Raw genomic sequence first — 25,772 nt, forward strand, 5'->3', positions numbered from 1 at the left:
ATGGTTTTCACACTATTCTATATGATTAAAAAATATGAATAACAATTTTGGGATACAGAGTACACACACACAATGCTCTTTCCATTAACCACTGAAAGAGATGCATGATTTTGTATTTTTTGTATTTTTCCTTGCAGTTCTCTCATTTCTTAAGACAGGTAAGGTAGTTTTATTAAGAGCATACCAATTTACAATTATTTCACTCCGTGGTTGAATTTAACATTTCATTACGTGAAGTGACATCTTTATTAAGACTCCCAAATAAACTGTTCGCCCTCAAGTCTTTTTTCAGGGTCTGCTTCCGGGGGAACCTAAACTAAGATAGTCGGTCCCCTGAAATGTTGTAGCAGCACAATACCTAAGACTGTCACCTGTCATAAGTTGGCATTGGGTCCACTACCTTATGCAACCTCTAGCATGCTAGAGAGATGGGGGTGGTATTATGATCGGCTGGTGGTATTAATAGGTTGGTTGTTGCTAAGTGCAATTGGTGCACAGAAGGAAGAAAATGTCAGGCTCAACTTGGGGCATGGTGTAAAAGAGCTCCTTGGCAGCATTTAAAGAAATCCTTAGCTCATGCAGTTGAAGGGCAGACTGTGCTAAAAATTAAGCCAGAAATTATAAATTAAACTGAATTTACAGCTCTCACAACTCTCCTGTCAGGCCCTAATAGATAAGGAGTGGGATACTGAAACATGGAGTGGGAACATCTGGGTGGAAATCCTGAGAGCTCTGAACCTCAGATTTCTCAGAACCTTCTAGGCTAGTGGTCCACCCTGTCTGCCTGAAGACCATGTTAAGGCCTCATTTGAAACGGATGCCTCGCAAGATGAAACGTTTGCCTCCCCCCAATCTGCCCCACCTCATCTCACTGCTTCTAGCAACCTGATGCCTTGCTAGTTACAACAACCTATATAAATCTGATATACAGGGCATTACTCAGAACAAAAGTGTCTTCAAAGGCAATTAAAAAAACTCTAAGTCTTCACAAGCTTACACAACACTGTGCTTTTTGAATTGGAATTGCTCACTGATGACTTAGCAGCCGATTTGGCTTTCAATATGCGGTAGCTATGCTTAAGAGTCCTCTGTCAAGAGTAAGGCAGGAAGAAATGATCAGGGTTCCCAGTGGTTTCTTGTTCTCTGGTCTTACAAGAAGCCTTATTTACCCTCCCTCTGTGCCTTCAATTCTCTTCCTCAGTGATGTTACTGTCTTTGCTGAACTCAAGTTGACTGGAACTGCAGGCACCAATAAAAGATGCTCTCGTGTTAAAGCACCTTGTTTTAGAGGAGGAGGTGGAGGGCAAAAGTGCCACACAGCCAGCGAGCGGCAGAGCCACGACTGCAAGGAAGGAGGTTTTTCCACCTCTAAATTCTTGCCACTGGCTAGCCTCTATGAGTTTTAATAAGGACTTAACCTCTCTGGGCTTCAGCTTCCTTATTGGAAAACTGGAAATGATTCCTTTACTCAGGAGGATGTGGGTTACAGGAAATCGTGACTATGAAGGCACCTGGTATATAACAGGGCCTTAACAAAATGCCCCACAGTTCCCTTCCCTCTGCCCCGAGCAGCTCACTGGACAACAGCCTTCCTCTCGAATAGTAGCTTGCTCAAAATATGCCTCTTCAAAGGAACTGGAACCTAAGGTTTTCTCTGTTCCCAATCCCACAGTACCTCTTGGGATCTGAGGCAGGCTGTACCTCAGATGGGGAGAAGCAAGACCACCTGAGATCTAGTTCAAACGGAAGCATCCCAGGGTACACTGGGTCCTGCTGTCAGAAGCTCAAGGTCCTTGTTGTTTAAGAAAGCTCCCTGGCCCCCAGATCCCCCCACCCCAAAACCCCCTGCCTTGAGCTGCTTCCATGGGGTCTCAGTGAGCCAAAATGCAGGGGCCAGAAGTCAAGGCTTCAGAGACTGACCTATATAGGAAGGCTCCATCACTCACCAGTCACACTCTGGACGACCTGCCCTTTCTGAGCATCAGCTGGGGTGGTAATACCATCAGTGTCATCAGGACTGTTGTGAGAATCACACATTGTACCAGTGCACTGGCCCAGTGCCCAGCATGCAGTACACTCAGTGAATCCAAGGCTTTGTTGTGCGTGTGTGTGCGGCACACACCTGAGGACAGGGTGGGGGTCACGGCTCAGCACGCCCCGTGCACACACCAACCTCCACCCCGGTTCCTGGCACACACCCAGCAAGGCGGGTTAACAAGTTTAATGGCACGCTAAAGAGAGACAGGCAGGCAGACAGACTCACTGACCTGTGGATGTTTTTAAGAAACCCTGCAAAAGGGAACTATACTCAATATTTTGTAATAACATATAAGGGAAAAGAATATGAAAAAAAAAAAGATATATATGTCTATGTATAACTGAATCACTCTGCTGTACACCTGAAACTAACACAACATTGTAAATCAATCATACTTTGATTAAAAAGAAAAGAAAAGGAGCGAATAGAAGAGAAGACAAGAGAAGAGAAAATAGAAAAGAAAAGAAAAGGAAAGGAAAGAAAAGAAACCCTGCTAGACCTTAACACATCACATTTGGATTACTGAACTTGGTAGACACCATCAAAAGGATCACGGCTTCATCCTCCCTTACTCTGTCCTTCACATATTCACCCACAACACATAAAGCACCTTTTGTTTTCAACAACATACAATTTTGCAGATAAAAAAGGTGACCCACACGTTCATTTTCTTTATTTTTTCATTGATACCGTATGAATACAAAGTTTCTAGAAAGCTACAAAATGTCTACCACTTTATCAAGAAGGCATCAAAATGTGTCACTTTGCAAAGACATGAAAACACCTGCAGGAACTGACACAAAAATAGCATTTTTAGAGTGATGAAATAATTGCACTTAACTGTCATGGATATTACAGTTATCACACATATGTACCGCGAAAGCTAGAATACATTTTTTTTTTTTTTACAAAGCACTTTATAAAAAAATTCTCTGCACACAAACCCTATAATTTTCATATAACTATCATACTAAAGATAAATTCACTTTAAAGCCAACACTTAGAACATTTTTAAACAAAAAGGTACCAGTACCTAAACACAGACGTTAACAAACACAAGAATACTGTACTGCCAAGAGGTTTAACCAAATGCCTTTTGAAAGTTTCTGCAAATAGGTTAAGAAAACGTATGTGAGAATTTGACCCCCCCACCCCCCGTCTCTCCAATCTACCCAAGAGGAGCCTTACTGCCCAAAGGCAGGCTCCCCAGCCCACTCCCAGCAGCAGTACAATATTAAAGGAACCACTGACCAGATGAAACGCTTACGTCACAAGCCCAATTTATACACGTGACATGAAGACACAGACTGTGAGAATCCCATCAAGTCATTTAGAATGTGAACAAACACACGTGGCAAAAATCGATTTACATAAAATTTAAGCATATTAAAGAATTAAAGGCTATTCAGGTTTCTTTTTTAAATGTTACAAAACTTTTTTTTTGTCATTTTTTAGGCACGTAGTTTTTGTTTTTACTTTTTTTTTTTCGTATCTGCAGTCATGAGCCTATTGAAAAAGGCCTACAGAAGTGACTCTTTCAAGGAGGTAACAGGGACACGGGTTTTTTTTTTTGTTTGTTTGTTTTTTGTTTTTTAAAGAAGTGCAGTTAATATCTAATTTACACAGTGAAACCAATCACAGAAAATGACTGATGCAAAAAAGAAAAGAGAAGGGAGGGAGAGAGGGAGAAAACCAGAGACTGGTTTCCAATTGATTTCCACCTAGATTCTGTCAGCCTCTCTTAGAAAAAGGGGAAGGGGAAACAATTTCAATTTCATAATGGAAGGCAGACCAAAGAGAGCCAACCTGATAGAGGTGGAATCTCCTGGAATCTGACCCCATTTAATGATGAACGAAAGGGAACACACACGCCGTTTCAAATACTAAATGATGGAGTGGGGCACAGGACAAACTCAATGCAAATTCACAGAGAATAAAGCAAGTTAACAGCTTAGGAAGTAAGACAATAAATACAAATATTTCATCTTATTTAATGGTACATGACTTCAGTGAAACTATCCTTTGCAATGCAATACATTTTAAACACAAAACCTTCATTCTTAACGATGCAAGCAATGAGTTAATGAGAGAAAACTATGGCCAAAGAAAGCACAGTAACAGTTGAAAAGGGAAGCAGGAAAACAAATATTTGATTAATTTCTTCCAAGTTGTGGTGTAGTCCTGACATGACAGGGAGGGGCTGAGTTCAAGCAGTTAACTATAACTTGTATTGAGAAATTTTCCTTTTCATTTGATTTTTTTTAGCTTGTAGAAATTTCTCTGAATACTCACAACTTGGTGTGGATAGAAATCACTCCTGAAATTTCAGGGAGCCCAAAGAAGGTATTCTTAAAGACACCAGGTAGAGACAGACAGACCATATGCATTCAGAGGCTAACTTTCAAAGATGTCTAATGTCATCAAAAAGTCTATATTGGTAAAGAAAAATCGTTTTTTGTCCTGGCTTTTGTTTGGCTGGTGTTTTTGCCTTCTCGTGCTTTTCACTCCTCTTCCTCCCCTCTATCGGTTTTCCCAATTTACACAAGGTTTTGATAAAACCCAACACGGACTCTAAAGGGTTGCCCTTTGGAGGGCTGGAACATTCTTTGAAAATTCCGAATTGTGAGTGGTGCTCTTTGGAAGTTTCTCATAGCACATTCAGACAACACCCAGAGTCAACATTTTCGCCCTAAGAAGAACACTTCAATTGTAATGACCCTACCCATTTTTTGTTCTGCACTGTCATCTCAGTTTGAGGCTTCCAACTTTCAAAGCGGTATCACTGCGTCAACCAGAGAAGTGCGCGCTGTCATCGGAGTGGAAAGGCAGGCCTCCACAGACTGAACACCAGCATAAGGAGAAGGACAAATCTGTCCACCGGCCCAGAGTCTGCGGTTTGCGTGCGAGTTCCCTCAGGTGGATGCAGGGCTGGGTGACGGCTGGAGATGGCGCACCGGGTCACGGCACATAAACACACCAGTTCCTGGCAGCCCTCCTGCCACCGTGCGCTCCGGGGGTGCGGGTGGCGGGGGCTCCCCCACGGCAGACAGATGCACAGCAGGCAGGGTCCGTGTCGTGCTCTTGTGAACAGAGGCCTGTGGTTGGTTACTCATCCTGGTAAACCAAAGGCATTGCGGTGATCTCAGAATATTTTTGGTCTCTTACAAGTTATCGTGATTACGGCAGCACTTTTCTAAGCTGGAATCTCAGACCAAAGGCACTTTCATGCTAGAGCGCAGAAGATTCACAAATAGCTAAGTATTTGGTCATGAATTTAAAAGGCAACATTAAAAGTGTACAATTTGCTTTTCATAGTAAACTACGAAGTTGTAAAACCTTCTGTTTTGGTATAGATATTTGACAGTGTGGTCAATGAACTGACTTCTGTTCATTTCAGATTTCAGACCAAGAAGTCAGTTTCCTATAGAACCGGAGGAAAATGGGCTTACGAAACAAAAATGCAAACAATGCTTGCCTGCTCTGTTGTAAATACTGGGCCAATCAGTAAAGGGACATCGAGAACTGATGTGAGGAAAGGCTGGCGGCATGACTAAGTATCACTAAGGCACTGCTTACTGAACGCTTTGGCAGCTCTGAATTGAAAACTTCCTACAAAAGTAACAGTAGTAAGAGAAATGCTTCCAGCTTACAAAAGGGCTCACAGTTCCGAGGCAGCCTTCTGCACTGCAAACCCTACACGCGACATCGCGAAGATTTAAGGCTTTTCAGAAATGACAGGTGCAGGGTTTTGCCACAGAAACATCAACAGAATGAAAGGAGCAATGCAGACACATCCTCTTAATGTCACAGGTGTGAACACCAACACACAAAATTGGTTCTACCCTTCGTTAGGACAGGTGTAGTGTACCAGAGCATAGACAAAAATCATACAAGTTATCGGTACCTGGTTTGAAAAGTTGACTTGTCATCTTGTGTGAGTTAAATAATTTACGTTTGTACAAAAACAAACTGCAAAAGCCACTAGAGTATTGAGACCTAAAGAAGACTTGGGTTTGTAACACCAAGTTCTGGGCACAGGGGCTGGTTTTCGGCTGGTCCGAGGGTGGGACTTTGCTGCTGGGATGCTTTGTGAAGAGAAATTTGACTCAGGGCCTGTGGCAGGGGAACTGTCCTCAGGGTAAGGAAAAGGCTCATCAGCTTTCCTATCTGCTTCTGGATGCCTCCCAGACAAGACACTCCAGTGGGAGAAGTGGCATCACCAGCAGCGGATACCGTTGCTCTGGCCGAGCAAGGGGTTCTAGTTTCTCTCTCTCTCTCTTCCCCCCTGCACTGAGCACCAAAGAGGAACCCCCACCAAGAGGCCAAGGATTAAGTGGCAGGAGTCCTAAAGCCTTACTCTTAATCTGTTACTAACCAGCTGGGTGACTTCGGGCAAGTCATCTTCCCTCTGGGCCTCAGCTTTCTCATCTACAGAGTGGCGGAGCTCACAGGAATACCCCGTTTTATTGTGCTTCGCAGACATTACAGTTTTTACAAACTGAAGGTCTGTGGCAACCCTGCATTAAATGAGTCTATCGGCACCATTTTTCCAATAGCATTTGCTTACTTCATGTCTCTGCGTCACATTTTGATAAGTCTTGCAATATTTCAACTTTTTCATTATTTTCATATTTTTTATGGTGATCTGTGATCTTTAAGTTACTATCGTAATTGTTTCAGCATTTTTTAGCAATGAAGTATTTTTTAATTAAGGTATGTGCATTGATTTTTTTTTTAGACATAATACTATTGCACACTTAACAGACTACAGCATAGCATAAACATAACTTTTATATGCACTGTGCGACTTGCTTTACTGTGACACTTGCTTTCTTGCGGTGCTCTGTGCCAGCGCTGAGGTATGCCCGGAGACTGCGCTCTCCTAAAGCTCCATTGAGAAAAATTAGATCAGCCCTCTTCCAAAATGAATCCCTCTCTCCTCTGTCCTTAAGATGAAACGTTCCAGAGGTTTCTATAAATTCTACAAAAAGCATTGAGTGTAAGGCTAAAAGTAGAAGACGGGAGGAAATTGACTGAAATTATTAAAGGATGGATGGTGAGAATCAGAACCTTATGAGAAATAATAAAAGTGGGTGGGATTTTTTTCACCTGATAAAATAAGCAATGAAGAGCAAATTAGAAATGCTCCTTAAACAGCTGTGAGTTGATTACAGGGATGATGGTGACCAGCTGTCCCCAGCTTCCCCAGGCAAGAAGGAAAGAATACTTGTAGCAGAGAGACTCTGTTGTGAAACAGAAGTTCTGAAACAAGAAGAAACACAGACACAATGTCACTTGTGTAATATTCCTGCCTGAAACAAGTAATATTCCTGGCCTGAAACAAGGCTCCCAGGAGAGAAGTTTTCTCAAGGTAAAATAGAAGGAAAAAGAAAATCTCAAATATGGCATCTGTGACCTGTCAGATGCAGGGCAGTGGTTCTCAACCAGGGGCAATTCTGTGCCCCATGGCACACTTGGAAATGTCTGGAGACATTTTGGGTTGTGACATCTGGGAAAAGGTGTAGCTAGTGGACAGAGGCTAGAGAGGCTAAAACTCCTACAATGCACAGGAGAGCCCTGCACCACAAAGAATTATCTGGCCCAAATGTCAACAGTGTTGAGAAAGGTTTGAGACCCCTGGTCTAGGGTAGCTTAGATGGTCTGGGATTCTAGGACATGTTTTGAAAAAGTCCCGACTTTATTCAGGTCTCTTGCTAAGATGAAAATGAATACCAAGAGACCAAAGCCCAGTTCTTCACCTTCTCTCTATTTAGGCTGTGGAAACTGGCCTGCAAACTCTCCAGTGAAAGCACAAGATGTCCCTGAATCGATCCTGGTAGTGGAGGGTCAACCAGGAGATAGAGCACCCAGAAGAGAGCAGTGACGACAGAGCTTTGGAAAGGCTTCTTATGGTTCAGAAAGCTTTACGAAGGGAGAAGACTCTGCCTTAAAGGGTGAAGGACCAAAACCAGACTTGGCTTAGATGTTATAACACAAATGTAATCCCAGGGTCTAATTTGGGAGAGACAGAGAAAGGGCTAAGAGGTTGGACCAGTGGTTAAGACAGGGAAAATATTTGCCCTGGAGAAATCTTTAGAAGAACAAGACAAGTAGTAAACTTGTTTTAAGAGTGAACAGCAATCCTCAAGACCATCCAAACTCAACTACAAAGGCATTCGGAGGAAGAGGACAAGCATGAGAAGGCCCAGCCTGACTCTGTGAGCTCAGCAGGCCAGGGTGTGCCCTTCTCTGCAGCCAGCAGAACTACTCTCCAGCTGGTGTCCTTGGATCTCAATCTATTTGTGCTTTGGAAACAAGTAAATCTTCAGAGCCCTCCTGCCAGCACAGAAGAGCCCCATTCCTGGGAGAGAACACGAACCAAATACCTCCTGCCCTGAAGTTCTGGGACGGCATAGCTTTTAGCCACATAAGATCATTTGCACCCCTTGGTCCTGAGAGACTGGGGGTAACCTTGAGTAAAGACACAGGCGATGGGAGCAAAGGAAGCATCCCCAAGAGGGGTGACCAAGAAAAGTCATAAAAACGACCACAGAAGGAGCTTAAAGCTTGGGCCGAAGGCCAGATGGGAGGGTAAGCAACTGCGGCAATTCTTCAAAGGCCCACTTGGAATCAGGGAACAAACTGTAGTCTTTTTACGGAGGGCAGATGCACACCCTCCTATTGGCTTCTGTAAGAGATGTAAAAGGGGAAAGGTCTGTGCTTTCTCCTTCAGTCTTCCCAGTGACCCAGGGTCATGGGTTTGGGAGAGTTCAGGCTTGCTTCAGTGGTCTTCTGTTTGCCACCAGCCAGCCACACCCTCATGACCACCAGACACAAACTAATATGTAAGCAGGGTCAGAGCGGAGGGGGAGACGCGGAAGGGGGTGTGTAGGGGGCTTGAATGTGACAGAACAAAGTTTTTATTTTCCGGCTGGATGTAAAAGTCTTGAAATGTTTCACAACTTACAAAACACTTTACGTTCTAGTAAAAGGTTAATATATTCCTGACAATTATAAAAACGTCACTTTCCTCCAGGAAGTGGGGGAGTATGCCCCCTCGCCTTCCCAATGAAGGACTTATGGAAATAACCCAAGACGTGTGGCCACACCAAACCAGCTCTGCCTGGACGACGCTTTGGAATATTTGGGTTGGAAGGCTGCATCCCTCCTGGGAAGAAAACCTCCCAAATGAGCCTGTTTGGAAAGGGCAGAGATAGATCGCTGAGCCTCTTCAATCTCAGTCAAATAAGTATTGTGACTTACTGAGAGATGTCAAGAAAATGGATGTCCTTTAGAGAATACAGATCTACAGACACAGACTGAGAAACACACACATATCAGCACCTAGCAAACTGAGGGACACTGAATAGATGTTCAATAAATATGCGTTGAATAACTATATATGTATATGTGTATATATGTACACACAAACACACACGTACACATATAGTTGCAGCAGGTTAATATGCATACTGGATCACCAGAAATCATTTATCCACAGGCTGGTGAGCATGCTTGTGATTTTCTGGGGAGCAGAGACCCTAAAACTGATGAGCCTTTCATGAGTTTGGTTGATGAAATTTCTCCCAGCCACAGGGTTTTCTATAATTTGCAGCTCACAGTGCAGTATTCATGCCAATTTAAAATTTTTGTTGTTAAATTTCAGTGGTTCAAATATTTACTCATCTTAATAAAAAATTTGGTTGTCCATATAAAATATAGCTGCACACACAAGACTATAAACATTGTAAGTTTAGATTTTCAGTATTTATCTACTTATTGCAAAAAGAGCCATCTTTTCTTTTTCATTAAATAATCATCACATTAGTACAATACAATTTTATACTTTTTAAATATACTATATATGTTAAGGATAAGGGGTGAAGTTTTCTTCCTCTGTAATACCTGTTTCAAGAGTTTAATGGATTATGAGATTAGTTTTAACCTTGAGGAAAAAAGTACAAATTTGTCTCATTAGGATATTTCTACCAAGCATTTCTTAAGGCTATATTTTAACATTTGGTTTCAAAAAGAAAGAAAAGTTTCATTTAAAAAATAATTTAGTGAATTACATTCTTTCATAACTTCCACCCTAATTAGTTACAAAGATAAGTCTAAAGATTCTTAGTTTTGTGTACTAATTTACATTTATACTTAAAGATTAATTTTACTTGTATCTTAAAACAAGAATTTTATGTTGGAAAAACAACAACAACACTAAATACATTTGTATAAAGGCTGTAAATGTCCAATGGTTAATGCTCTGTCTCAACTTTTTTTTCTACCACAATGAGAAACAGGTCTCTGCAGACAGAGACTTGGGTTCTTAAGGTTCACCTTTCCGAGGAACTGTGGGCTGTGGATCTGAATAACACATGGAAACAACTCGATTTCTCTTTTTACAACTGTACCAGAACTTCACAGCTACCATGAGTATGAACACATGAAAAAATGACTTCACTCAAACAGGATTTAGAAAAGTTGGGGTGACCTCAGGGCCAGGGCAGCACCCCTATGTGGTGAGGTTTACAGTCAGTCATTCGATCATGGAGAGAGTGTGTGTGTGCGCGCACGTGTGTGTGTGTGTGTGTGTATATACAGATATCTATATATATAAATAACCATGGTTAGTCCTTTACAAGCCTGTAAATATGATGCTGTGCTCCATGTTCACTATTTGAAACTTCAAATACACAGGCCATGCACAGGAGAGTTTCTTGTGTATCCCTGTTTGTTACCACCTGTTTAAAAAAAGGAAATAGTGTAAATGGAAAAGAATATGAAAAAGAAGGTACAATACATATATATGTATAACTGAATCACTTTGCTTCACAACAGAAATGAGCACACTGTAAATCAACTATACTTCAATAAAATTTTTTTAAAGTATATATATAAATAATACATCAAACTCCACATGAATGAAAACATATTCCATCTGTGCCATGAGGACTATGATTTACTTGGAGAGGAATGTGGAGTCTGATGTCCAAAAAGTGGATTATTAGAGACGTGTGCAGCCTTGCTCTGCCCCCTCCAGCACAACGTCTGGATGTTACAAGGCCGACTTACATCCTATCTCAGCGTAGTTACCACACGTAACAAAGACTTTACAGATTTGGTCTCACTCGTGATCTGAGGTTAAGAAGACACCACAAGAATTAGAGTGGGTTGTGTCCCACCCCCTGGGGGGGGGAGGGTTGCAACTTTTTTACAACACAGAATTTTCTTCAATTCTGTCCCATGGGACAGTCATTAATCCTAGGAATTGTCTCTTATCTTATTCCTAAACCTTTACTAAATTCTGTTTCATGATAGCCAATGGGAGACATAAGCTCTGTGAGCACCTTGCTCACCACTGTATTAACATGCAGTGCCTGGACTCAGTGAAATATGCGCTGAGTAAAAGGACAGTCACGCAGTTCAAACCCATGTTGCTCAAGGGTCCACTGTATTTGCTGAATGGATGGAAATTCACAGAACAAAAGCCACCATCTATTGACTGCTTACTGGGCATCTCCTCGGTATTAAATGTTTTACAGAAAGTAGCTCATATAATACTACAACAATTCTAGGAGCAGGTGCTATATCACTCCCTCTTTGACAAGGGAGGATGCTTGGAGTTAATTTGTTTAACATTATACTATCGTCAATGAAAAATCCAGATCTTCTGAATCTGAAGACCTCTTTCTTAGCTGTTATGCCATGCTGCTCTAGACAAATGAATTGATACAATGATGAAACATCTCCTTTTCTTTTCTGGGTAATAAAGATTTTTTTCAATACTGGTACCCATCTGCTTTTCTAGTCTCACTTCCTGCCACTTCCCTTGCAGATCAAATACTCCAAGTATGCAGGTCTTCCATCCTTGAAATCTCTCTCTCATCCCCATATCCAAACAAATGCTGTGTCCTGCTGTTTTTACCTCCTGAGTAGTTCTTGAATCCTTCTTCCTTTTCCACTGCCACAGCCCAAGGTACCAGCAAACCTGACCTGGACTCCACCAGTAGCTACCCTGGCTGGGCACCAGTCCCATCTACACATAGCAGCCACAGTAACCTTGAAAGAATATAAATCTGACAACAACACACTCCTGCTTAAAAACTGAATGGCCTCTTTAGGATGAAGAGAAAATCTGTTCTCATCCAAGGATGAGAGTGAGAGGAGATGGTGCCCATTCTGGCCAGTCCTACCCGGCCAGCCACACTGCTCTGTTTCCAGTCCTCCTACTGCCGTGTTCCTACCTTCTTCCCTACCCTCTCTGCCTATCTATCCATCTGCCAGACACCTCGCAATTGTTTCTTCCTCAGGGACGCCTTCCCTGACTTCCTATTACACGTTTTCTTGGCATCATGTACTGACCTCTACCAGCCATCAGCCACAGCTGAGTTACATGCATTTTGTGACTCCCTGTGCTTGATGACTGTCTGCCGCCCTCACCAGACTCCAGGGTGCCTGCCCACCTGTCTAGTTCACCGCAGTCCTGCACCTGACATGTCAGTATGCACCTACCAAATGGCCCTTTTCTCGATAAATCTGAAAAATATCTGCTTATCTATCAAGGCAACTTAAACATCACCTTCACACAACCCTGAGGATTTCCCACCTCACTCCAACTACAGGTGCCTGCTCAGGCAGGCAGTTCAACTCCTCTATGCTTCCGCAATGTCTGTTTCACAGTCTACCGCAGCCATGATGGCCTTACATCGTCATATGTTGACCTGCCTCGTTCCCCCTACCAGGCCCTAATTTCCTGTGTTTTATCTGCACTGTATTCCTGTAGCTAGTACAACTTCTCCATAGCTTAGCTGAATGAACGCAAACATCCTCAACAACCTTTGAAGTGGTGAAGGCAGACTTGAGCACTTTGTAAATGGAAGAAACTGAGGTCTGGAGACTTTAAATGACTTATCGAAGGTCATAAAGTAGAGCCAGGTCCTCAACCCAAGTCTTCTCATTCCATGACCATGACATATCCTGCAAAGTGTCTTTTCCGTCAATTCAAATCTTAATTTATGTCTATCACTGGCTCTGCAGTGAGAATTTCATAATATATCTACAAAAGATTCTGCACTGTGCCTGGAACTTCTATGATCTATCTTACCTTCTTGCAAACTTTCTATGAAAGAATATATGCTATTTAGGCTTCAGGCTTGAGATGAAAAAGGAAAGGAAAAAAAAATGTTTCCAGCAACCTGTAAGTCTGAATATGACCTCGAAAGACGATGGGAATCTTTGGGCCACAATTCAGTTGCTGTCTTCCTCAGTCTGATTGCCATCATTAAGGTCCTGAACCTACAGGGTCACCTCAATTCCTGAATCATCCTGATGAAGCTGGAGTCTAGCCCACCAGCCCGTAAGGCCTGGAACTGGTCTTGGTGACACAGGTTTTGTATCCGACAACCTAGCAAATACCTGCAACTGTGTCCAGCATCCTGGCCATGTTTCCCACCCCCCAACAAGGAAGTGCTGAAAAGCATGATCTCCCCTGTTTCTCAGTGAGATGACTTCATTTTCATTACCCAGGAGTGCTGGCTTAATTTCAGTTTTTCTACAGAAAAATATTATTTCTAGCAAATACTTACGGAGAGCTACTAATTCTTCCTATCAAAGGGATTTATATAGTTGCTTAATGATATGTTTTAAAATTAATTTAACCTGGTTAAGTTCTGTGGATGGAAGTCACATGTTCCAAGGGAGCATTACCGATATAGTTACATGGGTTTTGTGGGTAATAGATACTTACAACTTTCCCAGGTCACATTTACCTTGGCTGTGCCATGAGGTCGGGTTTTAGGGACTGAGGACATATTCCTTAACATGCTGAAACAGTCTCACTGGTTTGTAAGAAATAGCTAAGACTCCCTCCAGGAGAAGGAGGGTGGCCATCCACTCAGGGAGCGTTTTGGTTAATTTCTGAGGCAATTTCATGTCCACACCTGGATGCCACACTCACCTTCTGCTGCTCATCTGAGCACTAAGGTGACCCATATGTTCTTAAATAGCAACAAAGATTGCCCTATATGACAACTACCTGCCAGCACCCAAACCCTGACCTGCTCAATTTTCACTGAAGACCATTAGAGTAAAGGATACTAATGAATAGTTGTTAAAGAATATGTTTTCCAAACTTTCTCCCTGACTGCTAGTTTTCAGGTTCCGGAGGGACATGAACACCCGTAAGAATCCACTGAGATTCTCTCCTTCGAATAAATGAAAATTATATGCAAAATTATCTGTCTGCCAATTGTATGCCCATAACCACGTGTCTGTGAACTCTGAGACTCCCTGTGGCTCCTTGGCCAATCTCCTATAGCAGTGGGTCTCAACCTGGCTGCACACCGGAACTACCTGGGGAGCAGTAAAAATAAACAAAAACCATCCTTCCAGAATTTTTAAAAGCTTCCTGGATGAATATCTAATACGCAGAAGGTTTTTAACTTCTTACTTTTTATTTATTTTTTTTTGTAGGCACATACAAGAGCTAGCTTCTACTAGCTCTGAAAGTTACTATTAGATGTGAAGGAATTTCGTGAGCTGGACAACCACTGGTAGCTTGAAGTTGCCCATGGAAGGTGTATTTACAATCATGGACATGGGCAAAAGTTACAGATCAGGGTTTTACGAGGAACTAGGGGACAGCCTTTTTTAAAAAACAAAAACAACAACAAAACAACAACAACAACAAAAACCCCCAGCACATCATTGATTGAGAACCACTGTCCCACTGGATCCAAAAAGTCCAGGTAAGGAATTCCTGCTCTGAGTATTCTATTTCTTAACCCTGGTAACAAAGAATAACAAAGCAGGCCTTTTAGAGGACTGAATACTTGACCACAATATTGTCCTGCTGACCCTTTTTGCAAAATTGTTTCCACCAAATTTTGTTTTAGCATTTTGCCTTTGGTTTAATCAAGGAATGTTGTTGTTTTTTTTTAAATAAGCCTTATGAAATCTATTACTGCATATTTTATAGGTACATTTGGAAGAGAACACTGTACTTATTAACCTTCCTAAGTCACCAAATGAAGCCCCTGTGAAATTGTTTTCAAGTTAAATATTAGGGGGGAAAAAGCATACACAGAGCATTGCCCAGGGGAATCAGAAAAATTTCCCATCAGGGACCTTGAGCACCACTGTTTCTTCCTTGCCCTTTAGCTACCCACTAAGTTTTGACCAAACTTCTCAGCCCATAAATATTCTCCCCTGCTCCAGGTTATGTCATTGTATTCTAGTTTATATTTCTCCTGGTACTGAGAGTTTATATTTTGCTGTATGTTACTTATAATAAGGCCTTGTAAATCCTTCATGAGATGAATCTGGGTATGTTTGAAGTACAAACCTGCTGACTCAGCTATTGCCTCATTTATGATTTGTACACCACGGTGCTGCTGATCCTCCAACTTAGCTAACATTGGAATTACCCAGGGAGCTTTAGAAAAAAAACATACCTGGGTCCTATCCTCAGAGATCCTGATTGAGCTGATCTAGGATGCAGCCCCACTATCAGGATTTTTAGACACTCTTCACGTTTTTCTAATGTGCAGCCAGAACTGAGAATCTAGTTTTATTACTCCCACCCTCCCTTCCCAAATTCCAGTTCTGCCAAGCTTAGAAAGCCCAGCCAGACGAGACCCCCTTCTCTTCCACAAACTTGAGCCAAACCGAGTTTGCCCTATGGATGTGTGAAACCAACTGCTGATTGACCACCTGTGGCCCAACCCCACAGTCCAGTCAGTTTCCTTGGCCCAGGCCCTAGCGCCTCCCAGGCTCACCTTCTCCACCAGCCTCGTGGCTGAGTCTGACAAAACATGAAAGAGACAGAACAATTACCAATAAGATTGTGAAGTTTTCCAAAACACTGTTCATCATATATTTCTCTGGTAAGTGTTTGAGCTTGTGGATGAAGTTGATCATATATTCACACATCGGGGAGCGGTTTATTCGGTATACGAATCGGCCATTCTCAAACCTTGCGTATTCCGTCTGTGAGGGAAAAAGCATTTGAGCGTTTTTACACTTTTGACTTCAAAATACATGAACAAGATCTTATTGCCTGTAAAAGCATTCTACTTTTTCAACATGAATCACCTGCTATATGCTGTACTACTTACGTAGTTTACTTAATTTAAAAAAATCCTATCTCCAAAATTAACACCATACTCAGAATCCATTATTTTTCTGGAAATTTTTTATAAAGCTGGAAAGATGACAGCTTTAAAGGAAAGTTGTATGGATGTTTTTCAGCAAAGGTCAGGAAAAAATATAACTGCCTGCTTAGTGATTCTCTACCTGGAGATCTGTGAAAGCAAGACCAGCCAGTCACAATTCTTCAAAGAGCCCAGAGAAAATCCTTTCCTACTGTGATAAGGCCTCATGGGCCAACAACCGAAGCCGCTAATTTCTCTACTTTAGGAAAAACTACTTCACACGGATCATGAGCCCCTGACTGTGTTATGTCTAATTTTTTTTTAAAAAAGCGTTTTTTATATATACATGCAATTTGAAGATTCCATTGAAGCACTCAGAAATAAGACAGACGCTCTTAGATATATACATTGGATCAAAGAGGAATTTAAAAAGAAACTACAAACTAAAGAGTAACAAAAAAGAAAATATTTACATCAAACTTTTGGGATTCAATGAAACTATACTTGTAGGAAAGCAGCTTCATGTCTTCACTATTAAAGATAAAAAGTTAAAGAACTTAGTACACATCTTAAAAAATTAATAAACCCCACAAAATAAACCAAAACGAGTGAAAACCAGGAGCAGGAAATTAATAAAGATAAAAGCTCAAATCAATGCAAAGGAAATTTAAAATGTAGACAGGATATAAAAATTAGTTCTTTAAAAAGACAAAATAAAATAAATAAACCCTTCACAAGCTTAGGAAGGAGAGGAAAGAAAAGAGACAAAACCACAATTACATTACCGATCATAAGATTTAGAAGAGGTTACTTCATGTAACTCTATGGCAAACAACCAACCAATCAACTAACTAATTAATCAATAAAAGCAAAGGAAAACCTAGAGGATAGGATGAACCAAAAAGTAAAAAACTCCGATAGGCCAATTACTGTGGAAATGACTAAAAACTATTTAGAAATCTATCACTGAAAAAGGTCCAAAGACCAAATGGTTTCACAACCAAGTTTTATGTAACCTTTAAAGAACAGTTATTTTCAATGTTATTCTAACTATGCTGTACTATAGAAAAAGGTAGGTATTCCAATTATTTTTATGAAATTGATTTATATTCAATACTGCAATTTGATAAAGAGATTATAAAAAAGTATAGACTACTATCACTTATGAGATGAAAACATTTTAAAATAGCAAACAGTGCATCAAGGTATCCAAAAAGGACTTTCTCCGGGAATGCTGTGGGGGTTCATACACAGGACATGCGTTAACTCGCGATGTCAACAAATTGGAGAAAAAAAATCACACAGTAAGCGTTGCTAAAAAGGCATTTGATAAAATACTGCATCTATTACAAATAAAAAATTTAAGTAAAATAGGAATAGAAAGAATTTAAATATAAAATAAAGAACATTTATAAAAACCAAAAATAAATTTAATCTCAAATGTCAAAACATCAAAACTATTTCTACTGACGTCAGTAACCATACAAGGTTGCTCACCATCACTATTTCTTTTATTTCTTTTTACAACTGTGTTGGAGGTTTTAGCAAATGAACAGAAGGTGAGAAAATAATAATGGTAATAATAACAAAAGTGGCATGAACATTGGAAAAGAAGAGATAAAGTCTTCTCTTTTTGCCACTGCTAAGATAACACAACAGAAGAAACCCAAGAATTTGGGGGAAAAACCCACTAGAGATAAGAAAATACGCCAAGATGGCCAATTAGAATATAGATATGCAAAACTAGGAGCTTTCTTCTATTCTAGTAATTAAAATCTAGAAAGTGGAAATTGTATTAGCAAATTATATAATATTTAGAGATGTATTTAACAAGAAAGGAATAAATCTATATATGAAAATTGTAGAAATCTTATTCAAATAGATAAAATGAGATGGAACTCCAAATAGGTTCTCTTTTGGAAAGATTTAATATCGATAATTATCAATCTGTCCCCAAATAATACCTTAATTTAATGCAGTTACAATTAGCTTGCTCAAACAAGATTTTTGTTTTTCTTTTCATTTTGAAAATGATCTCACAATTTTGGAAGAATAAATGCTGGTTACCTGCCTAGAAAATATATGAAAAAGAGTAGTGAGACTGACTTGCCCCAGCGATATTAGAACATGCTATAAAGCGACTGTAATCAAATGAACACAATACTGGGACATGTAGAGATAAGCAGAGGGTGGAATAGAAGAGACTTCAGGAACAGCCTCCAGTATATACAGTAACTTAAAGAGGACAGATCCATTCAGCTGGAAGAGGATGAATCATTTAATAAGTGATTTTGACACAAATGCCTATTTGGAAGAAAATATAAGCAGACTCCCATTTCACACTCAATGCAGAAATATACTCCAAATGGATTAAAGTTTTAATTGCAAAACTCCACCTGCCACACCACAGCACCTTCTCCATGAAAATTCCTGGGATTTCATCAGTCAATAGCAACCTCTCCCCGCTCCCTGAACTTACAGAGAGCTTCGGTTATGTTAGCTGAGGATGCACTGAAGAACCATTTGAAATCTAGGAAGCTGAGCTACTTGTGTGGTTCATCTTTTCTCACAGGTACCTGTCCAGGCAGGAAATCCACCTACAGGTAAGCCCCAACAACTTGGTCATTTGGTAGCAATGTCTGTCTAACACTAACCTTCTGTGTTCCCAGCCACCGACAGGTACCTTTGCTTCCTCCTCCTCAGGGGAGATGGAGGTTGTGTGGCTCCAGGTCTCCCAGCCGTGCCTCATTACACAGCCACCTTTTCATCCACCCTCTCCTTGAGCTAGTCCTCCCCTCCTCACCCTTCTTTGTCCTCGCGTCTCCCTTCCACTACCCCAGGGCTGGCTGCTGCTCTCAAAACTTAATCTTTATTCCTGTGCTCTTGCTAGTGCCTCTCTGCAGCTAGCTGTCCGCTCCCACAGCTTTGACTATCCCTAATGCTTAGGATTCCCAATTGATATTTTCAGTCTTTACCTGTCTCCCAGATCCTAGTCTTGCATCTATAATCGTCCCCGACCATTTCCAGCTAAACATCTTATTTACTTATCTCTGCTGGTGGCTGCACTGTCCTTCTAAGCATAAAACATGTGATCTTTCCTCCTCTTTAATCTTTAATATCCCGTCAGTTTCTAAGTTCCATTCAAAATGTCTTCCTGGATTCCCACTGCCACCCTTTTAGCAAAGCTCATGACACCTAAGCTTAAGGCAACCATCTAGTCAGCTCATATCCTCCTCTACCAGCATAACCCTCCTTAACAGCATCCTCGGGATGTCCATCCTGTGCTCAGGAAGCTGTGAGGTCTGCAGCATCCCAAATCCTCCTCGTTCAGCCCAAAGTCTTGAAAAACATCTCCTTGCTCCCTCTCTCCACCTAATGCATCCTCTCTCTCATGCCTCAGCACAAAGTCAGCTTGGGTTCCTGGACCTGAGAGAGGTCCTGGACACCTGTGAATAAAAATCACTCACTGAGCATGGATGAACTGGGTGATGGGTAGGAGACAATGGAAAACACGAATCTAAATGAAATATCACCTGCAAACACTATTCACAAAAAGCAACCCACCCCAGTAAAAAGAGCATCTATGTTTTGAAAGGAGGGAGGCATGAACTATAAAAGCCATAAATAGGCTTTTGGTCCCAATACGTACTGAAATATACTTAAAACAATTAAGATGAAGGCAGTGGAAATGGCAAAAGCAAAAATCAAACTCAAGGCATAAGGGTTTCCGAAGGCAGGTGCCAATCAGCTGAGGACCACCTTGGTTGTTATCAAGATCCCTGGAAGTGCCCTTGAACCTGCAACCTGGGAGTGGGAGGGGCACCATCTACTGGGCGGCAGGGTCTACCTCTAACAGATTTCACATCAGCCCCCCACCCTACCCCAATCCCAAGGCCTCCGGCGGAACTGACACACTGGCAAGGGCAGGGCCAACTTCAGACTGTCGGGGAGGGGTGGGACGGGATTACTCTTGGCCTTCTTTCTTTCCGTTGCTTCCAAATCACTTTGCCTTCTTAGAAATAATGAGGGCAGGAAAGTGGGAGCAGAAGAAGACACCAGAAGAATAAAACTTTGTGCCCCAGTTCAGGTTTAAAGGAGGCGACAGGCCACGGTGAATGAAGGTTCCAGCATACAGAGGCCAACTTACCTCTACTTTTTCTACTACTTGCTTCCCAAAGGAGCAAACTTTGGTGGAACAGGTGACTGTCATATTTTCGGAACTCTCATACTGACTGGTTACTCCATAAAAAGCCCCGGCATCATCTTGAATATTGCAGTTTAAATCGGCCTGTTGGAAATGAAAGGGAGGTGGGAGTTACTCTCTCATCGCAGAAGTCAGGTCAACAAGCAGTAACCATCTGGGTAAGACCTCCACCATGCGGGTTAGAGGGTGGGGGAGGGCTGGCGTGGCTCAGAGAGGTGGCGAAGTGATGCTCAGCTAGAAACAAGTTCTGTGGCTCATCAGTTATTTTTTGATGAGAATGCTAGTCTGGGCAGTCCATCCTTGAAATAATGACATGCTACATGTGTCTATTTCATTTTACTTTCTTCCATTCAGTACAGAACACTGTATATATCCTTGTAATAAAAGATTCATGAGGTCTCTGAAACGTGCAGAAAGCAGTATATGAGCTGGATTCATATTCACTAATCTGCAGATACAGTTAAAAGAACAGGAGAATCTGTAGCTGACTGGCTATTTGTCATATATGTAAAAACAGAAACTTCATTACAAATTACAGCATCCAGAGGGGAAATGGTTCCTATTAAAGACTGGCTTTCAAAGACGTAAAATAATTAATACAAGTTCCCAATCATTTAACATATTTTTATGATTACTTACTATGTGAGGCTCAGGCTAGACACAAGCCTACAAGCCAACATGGGAGAAATGCACAGAAAATAGCTCTAATTTAGACAGAAAATAAGTATCTCGCCAAAGGTACTCAGTTCGGACAATGGAAGCATTATTTTCAATTAAGGGTATTTACTTTGGGGATGGTTAAGATTTGAACGTGCGGAGGAAGGCTGAGCGAATACTGTGCACAGAAGCAGCCTGGAATGCTTCATTCCAGCTACACCGCAAGGACTAAGGAGACGGGGAGGAATGAATTTGGAAATGCGACAAAGGCCCGGGTCGGGGAGGGCTAAATAAGGGGTATGGGTTGTATCCTGTAGGAAATGGGGATCCCTTAAAAGTGCTGGCACAAGGCAATGAGGTGATCAGAGCTGAGCTTCAAGGAGAAATGCCTCAGTGTGGTATAACGTCCGCTACAGAGGGAGGCTGGGAGGCTGCTGTGGTGGCTGGATCACTGATGGGTGTTCACCTTCCCACACGTATCTACTGACCCTTCCCTCACACCAGGCCCTGGGTGTGGAGCTGGGGATCAACGAGGGAGCAGGAGTCAGTTCCTGCAGTCACACAGCTTACGGTTTAGGAGGGAGGACATCACAACAGAAATAAGCATTCCTGAGATGGGCACAGAGACATGAGAACAAACAGTGGGGAGGGAGCCCTTGGGGTCAGGGAAGCTTCTGATGATGATATAGTTCAGATCCAAAGAGAGAAGAGCTAGCGTGGGCAGGGGGATCATGCTGTAAGAGAGAGTGCATAAAGGGTGCACGGCCAGAAACAAGGCTGGAACAGAGACAGCAAGGAGAGAGGGTGGCTGGGGAGGTGGGGGGTGGGGGTGGGAGGTGGTCTTACACCCTAAAGCTAAGGGACATAAGAATTTTAAGTACAGGGCTTCCTGGGTGGCGCAGTGGTTAAGAATCTGCCTGCCAATGCAGAGGACATGGGTTCGATCCCTGCTCCAGGAGGATCCCACATGCCACGGAGCAACTAAGCCTGTGTGCCAAAAAAAAAAAAAAAAAAAAAAAGAATTTTAAGTACATAGCTAGGGACAGTGATAATTTAAGATCAGATCTGCAATCCAGAAAGGCAGCCCTGATGACAGCTTGGAGACTCTAGAAGAGAGTGAGAACGAACACCAGAGGTGTTATCAGGAGGCCTGGAAGCAGTTCCAAAAGAGGCATGGTACCTTGACTACTAGGGTGGCTGCACAGAAAAAAGAGAGGTAGACCTGATAAAAAATGAGACTATATTTTGTGAGGTTTGGCACATTTTGACTAGCTAATTTTAATACCTTGACAGGCACTAACCACTGTGAAGACCTGAGTCATCCTATATATATTTTTAATAAGAACTTGCATTTTAATTTCCCTCTTGAATTGAGTATCAGGGAAATCTCCATTTCCTTAGGCAAAACTTCGGATATTCTGGCTTCAAATAAAAAGGACCATATACTTTATATTCCCTTTTCCTATGTGCCAATAAATTCAAAGCTAAATTAAGTGTTTGACTATAGTAATTAACTTATCCTGAGTACTTCAAATAGCTACTAACAACTAGTGTCCAGCTCCTGTTATGGGATTCCAATCTGCTTTTACTTGTACTTGTCCTGTTTCACATTATTTATAAATTTAGTAATGCTCCCTCACATTTTGTTTTTTGGAATTTTATGGGGCATTAATTGCAAATAATTAAAAATGGCCAGGTGTGCCTTTTGCTCACATTCAAAGGTTTGATATTTGGCTCCATGAGAGAGCAGCTTAGTGGGGAATGATGGAGGTCTTACCCTGAGATCTATATCTCAGCCACTCAAGGCTGGAGAGAGGCCCCTGGGTCTACCTGGGCTTCAACCTCCAGTAGAGAAAGATACCAACGTATCCTAGGCACACAGGAGCTCTGACACTGGGTTGGCATCCAGGCTAACAGGGCGGGTGTCACCTGTCGTGAACTAAACGTGGGCCTTTGAGAAATTTGAGCTGGTCCTACCATTAGCTGAGAACCACAGGGCTCTGAGAAGTGGCTCAGGTGTTTTGTGGGGGTGGGATGACCAGTGATGTCCTTTGTGGGATTGGTGCTTTTGCTATTATGATGAAGTCTGTGCCAACAAGGTTTAGCTCAAAAAAAAAAAAAAAAATCACACTGTAAGAAGGATGTACATTTTATTTCTACCCTGAACTTGCTAACATGCCTAGGTGACCAGTATTATCTGTTTCTCAAATGTCCTTTTAGAGACATTTAGCACTTAGATATTCAAGCATACACACATACACATTCCCTCTTTTCTGTACAAACTGCAGCACTGTTCTAAACCTGGCTATAAATAATACATACATACGTACATACATACATACCTCTTAGAACTCATATAGTACTGATACAGAATGCCAGTTTTTAAAAGAACAGCCCCACTTTTTGGCGGCTGCATATTATTCCATTATATAGATAGACCATCATTTAACACGTGCTCTGCTGATGAATATTCAGAATGCTTCCCAACAACAATGCAATAATAACTTAAGTGGAGCAGGAAAGGTACGTGAGAAATTACTTTTGTTTTCATTCAATTTAAAAAGATCCCCAGCTTTGAAAATGAGAATTAATGGGCCATAAATACACTGTTAACTAATATTGCAACTTAACCTCATTTTGACGTAATCAAGTTGCTGTGAAGGGCTGGTGAACAATCAAAAGCAGCCTGGTACTTGCGGTGCAAGGGGTGGAGTGTGGGGAGGAGCACGGGGCAATTAGCAACAGGCAGGGGAGTGGACAGGAGAGCACAGGCGGTGGGGTTGTTTCTTAAGAACTGTCAACCTCAACTTACATCAGTCATTTAACCAGGGGGGAGGTTTCTTAAGAATTGCACCTCAACTCCCTAGGCACACAGTTTTCTTTTCTTTCATTTTTTCCAATGCTCCATTTTTCACTTTAGTCACTTCAGCGGCATTATTTTTTTATATACAATTTTTAAAGGTTACGCTCCATTTACAGTTATTACAAAATACTGGCTACATTCCTATGTTGTACAATACATCCTTGCGCCTACCTTACACCCAACAGTGTGTACCTCCCACACTGTGCCACCCCTGCATTGCACACACCCCGTCCCTTGCACTGGTAACCACTAGTTTGTTCTCTATATCCATGAGTCTGCTTCTTTTTTGTTATATTCACTAGTTTGTTGTATTTTTTAGATTTCACATATAAGCGATATCATACAGTATTTATCTTTTTCTGTCTGACTTATTTCACTTAGCATAATGCAGTGGCATTATTTTTGACAAGCAGAAGATTTACAATGTAAACAATGACCCTTAAAATCTAAAGCAAGCATAGTAACAAATATACAAAATAATCCGCCCATGCATACAATTTCAAAATGTTATCCAAGTTTAGAATGGCATTCACCATAATTTGATGTTAGCAAAATTGCTGAAAATTTTCACAGCTTTTATCTTTCCATGTCTATGAGTTTCCATGCTTAAGTAATACTGGTGCTGTAGCAGCGGCACACCTAGCAGATTTGATAGCTAGAGTGGATCATTTTTAAGACACCCTTCCTTTATTTGACAAAATTATTTTCAGTGACAATCAGCACTGTTTTACCATTTTAAACTTTAAACACAAAAACTCTGAAAATATTAACAGAGAACTCTAGTTCTACTTTTTCGTCTTCATAACTACTATGTCCATTTTCAAATCATATAAGCAGCAGCACTGTGTGGACTGCAGCTCCAATGATTCCAAACTGTTAGAACTTACTCTAGAATATAAGACTGAGTCTTCAATAATGTGTTATTAAAGAATAAGTAACATAATGGATGAGCAATATAAGTGTGCTAGGTTAAAGCATATATATGTGTGTGTCTATACATATACATGAAACAAAATACATATGAAATATATATATGAAGTAAAAGCCCAACACTAATTTTACCAATTGTTTAAGGCTTAGGCCAACAAAGGATATTTTCTTTTAGAGGAATCCTTTATCGATAGCACTGTTTAGAACTGTGGGCACAGTATGATAATAAAAATGACAGCTAAATTTTAGATGGTTTTGTCATATAAACTCCTCTGCAATGGACCTCCTTAATGCCTACACCTGGGGCATACCATTCCCATCCTCTCACCTTTGGTTTACCACCGTCCCTTAGAATTCTATGAATAATTTAATTAGTTTTAATTCAGAATGGATGACCTGTAGGTGTAATGACAGGAAGTATCAAAAATGAAAGTATTCAAGAATTCACATTATGAAACTCTGCCGTCTGAAACAATCTCAACAAAGTATGAGTTTTAAAGTTGTTAGGGTTAACTTTTTCAAATAAAATTAAAGTAGAACATACAGAGAAGTGTACAAATCATAAGTTTATAGACTGATTAATTTTTCTAAAATGAACACATCCATGAAACCAGCACCCAGATGAGGAAGCAGAAGCCCCCTCACCCATGCTCCCTTCTAGTACAATCAAATCCCCCCGTCACAAGAGTCACCTTCTTTCTAAAACACTGTACATTAATCTTGTCTGGTTTTTTGAACATTTCATGAGTGGAGTCCCAGCGTGTTGATTCCTCTGTGCTTAGTTCTATTTGTGCAGCGCTACAGTGTGAGAGCCATGCATGCTGTGGTGTGTATTCCATCCATCCTCCTTACTGTAGAGGACTCCACTGAATGGGAAATACCACCACCTATCTCTTTTAGGGAGGGACATTTACAATGTTTCCAAATTGA

The 25,772-nt window shown here is 41.3% G+C and overlaps 1 protein-coding gene across 10 annotated transcripts in view; it reads right to left on the reverse strand.

Moving 5' to 3' along the window:
* Window positions 1-2,700: 2,700 nt before the first annotated feature.
* TEAD1 (TEA domain transcription factor 1) overlaps window positions 2,701-25,772 on the reverse strand; it is a 257,074-nt gene continuing 234,002 nt past the window's right edge. For all 10 annotated transcript variants that reach the window (XM_057747393.1, XM_057747390.1, XM_057747391.1 and 7 more), the window contains 3 exons: window positions 20,336-20,476; window positions 15,872-16,024; window positions 2,701-10,779 (listed from right to left, as the gene is read on the reverse strand). In XM_057747393.1, the coding sequence (XP_057603376.1) occupies window positions 10,666-10,779; window positions 15,872-16,024; window positions 20,336-20,476 (408 nt within the window). In that variant the 3' untranslated portion in view covers window positions 2,701-10,665. The remainder of the gene's footprint in view (window positions 10,780-15,871; window positions 16,025-20,335; window positions 20,477-25,772) is intronic.

The sequence above is a fragment of the Hippopotamus amphibius genome, chromosome 9 (assembly GCF_030028045.1).
Source record: "Hippopotamus amphibius kiboko isolate mHipAmp2 chromosome 9, mHipAmp2.hap2, whole genome shotgun sequence".
Classification (NCBI taxonomy): domain Eukaryota; kingdom Metazoa; phylum Chordata; class Mammalia; order Artiodactyla; family Hippopotamidae; genus Hippopotamus; species Hippopotamus amphibius.